The sequence below is a fragment of the Octopus bimaculoides genome, chromosome 14, assembly GCF_001194135.2.
Source record: "Octopus bimaculoides isolate UCB-OBI-ISO-001 chromosome 14, ASM119413v2, whole genome shotgun sequence".
NCBI lineage: Eukaryota > Metazoa > Mollusca > Cephalopoda > Octopoda > Octopodidae > Octopus > Octopus bimaculoides.
Genome location: NC_068994.1, coordinates 5,470,539 through 5,476,879, shown reverse-complemented (window position 1 = coordinate 5,476,879; position 6,341 = coordinate 5,470,539). Strand labels below are relative to the sequence as shown.

Below are 6,341 nucleotides of genomic sequence, written 5' to 3'. Positions count from 1 at the left end.
AACGTGATACTTTGTCTCTAAAATATTTCTGAATATCGTTGGCCCTCACAAAAAATAGCAAAACGTTGTACACGGTTCACAGAAGCCTATTTGGTTCAATTTAGGGGAAATTTCGTGGACCCTGCAATTTACTAAGATTTAGCTTTATATTTTTTCACTGTATCATGAATTATGTGATAACAAAACATTTCGAAATTTAACATGAATTGTTACCAACACACGCACGCGCGCACGATTACACGCACGCACACACACACACACACACACATATATATATATATATATACATATATATACATATATACATATATATATACATATATATATAAGAGGGTTGACCACTAAATGGACATCCATTTTGCTAGAAGACCACCTATGGTCTGACCACTAAGAAAAGATTGTTCTCAAGAAAATTCAGTAAATACCAGAACGTAAGCGAGCAAGACAAATGAAAAGATACAAATATAAATATTAATCACAAAACGCTTTCGTTGGTATCATTTACGTAATTACTTACGTAATTACTTACGTAATTGTCTGCAAATATCCAGTGTCATTGTCTTGGTAATATAATTTGCACAACTATACACGAGACCTCCACATGAGATTGAACATGTATATAGTTCTACTAATTACAATAGGGGTTCTATTTCAAATGTCTTTGTTCTAGCGCGCCAAAATACCGGAAATAATTCTGCAGCAAATAATTCTCTGCAGTGAATTTTGCCGGTTAGAGAACATGGTTATTCACCCCTAGTATTTAAATTTATACATACATACATACATACATACATACATACATACATACATACATACATACATATATATATATATATATATATATATATATATATATATATATATATATATAGGTAGCTTTCTAATTCATTTCTGCCGCTCTGGATCTTCTTTTAGAAATTATAAAAAGGAACCTTAACATCATTGTATAGAGGATATAATTATGCTTATTATAAATATAAAAATGCACATTTATCATTATATAAGATATGAATTATGCATGTTATAGATATAATTACAAACCTGCAATGTACGACCAATGATGATGTTGTTGCTTCTCTGAACCTTAAAATATTTCTGAATTCTAAGATATATTCTGTGTGTCGTGGAATGCCATGATCTGGCCATTTATTAAAGTAGAAGTGATCGATTGTCCATCTTTCATTTTGATGAACACCTGTCTGTAAATAAAACGTTGAAATGTTTGGAATTAAAGAGATGTAGAATTATACTGAAACACTATTAAACAATGTAATAAAACACTATCGTAATATATTATTATAATATTAATTTTGATACCATTACAGGGCTTCCAACTTATTTCACAGCGCTGCCCGCTGCAAAGCATCAGTTTTCGATACAAAATAGCAAATTTTAGATCAGTGATAAAACACAAAGTACTATAGTGCTTGCTTCAGTGAGATGAATCTGGCCTGTAAAGCACATATGAAACGAGAGAACGCCAAAGCAGTCACTTAACCGTCTAGAAATAGAAGTTAGGATGTTTAAAAGAAATGAAATGTTGAGTTACATAGTCGTGGTTATACAAAAAGGTTGGATAGTGAATGTTAAAAAAGTGATTTGATCTTCATAGATATTAGAAACACTTTTTCAGTAATCTTTCCATATTTTTGCGATATACTGTTATTCTTTTACTCTTTTACTTGTTTGTCATTTGACTGTGGCCATGCTGGAGCACCGCCTTTTAGTCGAGCAAATCGGCCCCAGGACTTATTCTTTGTAAGCCTAGTACTTATTCTATCGGTCTCTTTTGCCAAACCGCTAGATTACGGGAACGTAAACACACCAGCATCGGTTGTCAAGCGATGTTTGGGGGACAAACATAGACACACAAATACACACAAATACACACACACACACACACACACACACACACACACACACACACACACACACACACATATATGACGGGCTTCTTTCAGTTTCTGTCTACCAAATCCACTCACAAGGTTTTGGTCGGCCCGAGGCTATAGTAGAAGACACTTGCCCAAGGTGTCACGCAATGGTACCGAACCCGGAACCATGTGGTTCGTAAGCAAGCTACTTACCACACAGCCACTCCTACGCCTGTTCGTTTTCTGTCTTCGTCTTTATGTTTTAGTTTCTCATTGTGTTTAACGTTTTTTTTATGTCCTGTACCCATATATGCATGTAAGTATACATATAGATGTAGGTATGTACATAAGCAAGCAACTTACCACACAGCCTGCACCTATGATATGATGATTTTATTGCAAGAAAGCAGTTAAATTATAAAGGAGTAAAAATTACTTCTCCTTTTTTCGCTCCATGTTTATTTTAGCAATTAAATTTTATGTTAGGCTACATTTTATTCAACGGTCTCCCAGAATTTCACCATTCTTGTTAATGTTACTCAAATAAAATTTGGAAATATTTCAATGAACGTTGATTTTATATTGCTACTATTTTAGTCCTTGTAAGTAACATTACTCATATATAACATGAAATATTATGGAATGCCTTACCTTAGAAATAATAAATGTTCGGTGTATATGAGTTGAATGATAGCTAGTGTTGCTATGTGTAACTTCGATGGAACCAAATAACTCAGTATGCTCTTCATCTGGCCAATACTGCACACACTTAATCTGCCAAAATAAATAAATAAATAAAATAAAAAATAAAAAAGAGAAAATGACACTTAAAATCGTGATTCTTAAACAGAAAAGGAGTGACTAAAATCACAGAACACTCAAAACAATATATAGCTGTTACAATATTTTATACTAAACACACACACCACACACACACACTGACACACATAAATGCATAGTGTTCAAAGGCCTCAGCGGTATTCCGTTTATCTTCATATTCTGAGTTCAAATTTCGCTGAAGTCGACTTTGCCATCCATAATTTCTGGGTCGATAAAGTAAGTATGAGTTGAACAACGGGGTTGATGTAATAGATTTAACCTTCACCCAAAATTGTTGGCCTTGTGCCAACATTTGGAATAACTATTGCGTCATGGGGAAACCTGTAGTTCTATGTTCTGGCATCGCTTTTTGGATAAGAATCTAATATTAGTTTCCCAGTATAACCGTAACGCTTTCAAAATTTATAGGCAAATCAAAACCGTTAACATCTGTCGTAATGAACATTCCGATAATTCTATGTATAGGGAAATATGTATTTCTACTCTAATGGCTTGGATGCGTCTATGCATGCATGAATATACGCATATATGCATACATACATACAAATACACATTCATACATACATACATACATACATACATACTTACATGCATGCATGCATGCATATTCGAAGACCATACATCTAAGCCATCCCTGGAACTGTAAAAAGCTGTGAAATTTCCAGAAGTTTATAGTTAAAGTATTTTTGAGCATGTCTAAATATACAACTATATGCATGAGAATATATACATAAACAAAGCTTAGAATTCTGAACGTATACATACATACATACATACATACATACATACATACATACATACACATTCACATACATATATAGAGAAATTTTCTTAAAGAATGTTTTGCGTTATCAAGTTCTCCTGAAGAAACACCATACCTTTCCATTCTCCATAATGTCAGTTAGCATGACTATAGTGTTACATTTTAATTGCCAAACCATCCGCCAGAAATCCTTCACCGTATTTTGTGTAGGACCTGTTCAAATAAAAGAGCAAAATGAAAACCATTAAGAAAAATTTAGAAGAACCTAAAATTTCTGTCTACACTCTACTCCTATTTAAATTGGCCTGTGGTTGTCTGTGTGCTTTTGCACTTTACGTTGTTTCCCCACAGTCAATAAACTCTAAGTTTTCAAGTGAACCATGGGAATTGCTTCTCAAAAGCTCGAACATTGGAAGTAATTGCAAATTAGAGTTATGTCCGATAATTATATATCGAAAGGAAATGTAAGATATATAATATACGCACATTCCTTCGGTGGGCGATAGAAAAGAATAATTCAATGAATATATACGGGTACGTATGTATGTATATGAGGGCGCTAGGATTTAACGTGTTGCACTCATGATTGCTAAAATTGTGATTTCAGTCACTAGTCCGAATGGTGTTTTGTGTACTTGAGTAAAATACTTTCGTGTTGCTCTGAGATCAGTTCGATACCTGAGGAGTGACATATTGTACACATGTTCAGACAATATCGATTTGATGGAGACAGTGAGCTAATGTTCGGCACAAAAATTTGATCACTATAAACGAATCATTTGTGCAGGTCGTCCGGTGAAAGCCGAACGTTAGTACGTCGTCTTGGACGAGAGCGGCCATCATATGTATGTATGTATGTATGTATACACAACGAAGTTTATTATAGTAGATTTACTTATATGAATGAGGGGGTTTTAAGATATGTAATAATTAGCTCATTGATAGGGCTGGTGCTTTTGTTGAGAAGAAAATAATCTGAAAATAATTTAAGGATAGATTTTCAGTGAAAATTTATGGAATATTTATTTTTCTTTACCCCTCTAACGACCACAGAAAAGCGATATATAATAAAACCTGGAAAATACAATTTCATTTACTGAAAGCCCTGAAGATGATAGGATTCACACAAAACTTTCAATATAATTATTTTTCTTTATCAATATAATTAATAATACATACCTTGACAAGCAATATAACGCTGGTTCTGAGAGAAAAAAAACAAAAGAAAAAAAACAAAGGTAAATCAAAGGATTATTAAAATGTCATTCATTCAATTATTAAACACCAAAGAATGAAATATAAAATTTAATTCACTATCGCACATTCGTATATGCTAATCGACATTGGTTTTTATAATTTGTATTTATAGTGAATGATAATTTATTAATATTGTTGTTGTCCTAACTCCTCTTCCTTGCAACATTAACATTTGACCTTGGAGGTTTATAAAATTAACACAGAAATCCAACGAAACATTCGTCATTTATAATGTGCACCTCATATCTAAACTAGTAATCTCTAAATCTACGGATTACTAAATTCATCTAGAAGTAAAACTCTTGTATTTTGTATATACTAAAGTGCATACATACTGATGAGCGTTTATTCCATTGTGAATGGAAATGAAATTTGCTAATAATAGTATCGTGGCTGTATTTGTTATTATTGTTATAGTTCTGTTTAAGTAAGTTTGTTATACTTTTGTCATTGAACAATTCTCTTTTGTTCTACTTTTCTTTCTCACCCCTGCTAAAAAAAAAATGCAAACTCACTTCTGTGAGGCTGCGAAACCATACTCAGTGTTACGACCAATTTAGCTTATGAAATAATATAATAAACACTATGCATATTTTGCAAAACTACAGAATTATTTTGAAATATTTATATAGAGTAGAGATGCGATGGCCACGTAGATACATTAAAACCAAGATGAACTTAGATTGCACAAATCAACAACAACTTCATATTTTTTTAGTTAAAATAAGTTATGGTAACTTATGAGAGGAGCGAAAGAAATATTTTTGACGTACACTGATGAAGTTTGCATTGATGTAATCTGAAGAGGATATCTCGTCAGGTTGAAGCCTAACACGTGAATGGTCGTCTGAAATATGCAACGAAGAAATATGTATTTTTAGTTAGTAAGATATCAGTTATATTGGCAAGAAGTAGAATCTAGAAAGGTATCTAAAAACTATAAAATACAACAAACACAAAATATTGCTGAAATTTAAAAAAAAAATATCAAGTAATATTATACGAAATGGCTCAACAAGTGATATTTGATTAAGAAATAAACATTAAATGAGTATTCAACAAACACTGTGAATGATTTCTACACTTGGCCATATTAAGGAAAAGAGAGAAACGTGAATTTGCAAGAGCGAGAGCGTAACATTAAGTAATAAATTGAGACAGTATTCCAAATCCTACACAATATAAATCATTGAGTAGAAACATAATTAGTCCTGTGTGGATATAATATGTGGCATTAAAAGACAAACTACGAGACATTAATCAACCAGAATTACCAGCGCACAAAATATATCAGATACTGAGAAATTTGCAAAAATAACTCTTAGCTCAAAAACAATGATTTTGATTCAAATGGGTTATGTTCCTTTTTTTCATGGAAAACAGGTTTTGTCGATGTTCTTGTCAAGACTATTTGAGTAATCTTATGGCACTGTTTAACTGGTAGTGCATTTTATTTCAAGGACTCACTAAACATAAATCTCCACAATTACGGGGGTTACAAAATCTATTTAATTCAGCCACATAAAATATTGCTTATGATCATTTTTTGCTTTTGTCCATTTATATTTTGTTGTCGGTTTTATACGGGGGACGGTATGTATGTATAT

At 32.5% G+C, this 6,341-nt stretch overlaps 1 protein-coding gene across 1 annotated transcript in view; it reads right to left on the bottom strand.

Annotated features, from left to right (window-relative positions):
* The window catches only part of LOC106876628 (receptor-type tyrosine-protein phosphatase alpha), a 20,358-nt gene that overhangs the window by 8,260 nt on the left and 5,757 nt on the right, over positions 1-6,341 (bottom strand). The window contains exons 5-9 of the mRNA XM_014925242.2: positions 5,508-5,581; positions 4,657-4,681; positions 3,593-3,690; positions 2,526-2,648; positions 1,042-1,199 (exon numbers count right to left, since the gene is read on the bottom strand). Of these exons, the coding sequence (XP_014780728.2) occupies positions 1,042-1,199; positions 2,526-2,648; positions 3,593-3,690; positions 4,657-4,681; positions 5,508-5,581 (478 nt within the window). The remainder of the gene's footprint in view (positions 1-1,041; positions 1,200-2,525; positions 2,649-3,592; positions 3,691-4,656; positions 4,682-5,507; positions 5,582-6,341) is intronic.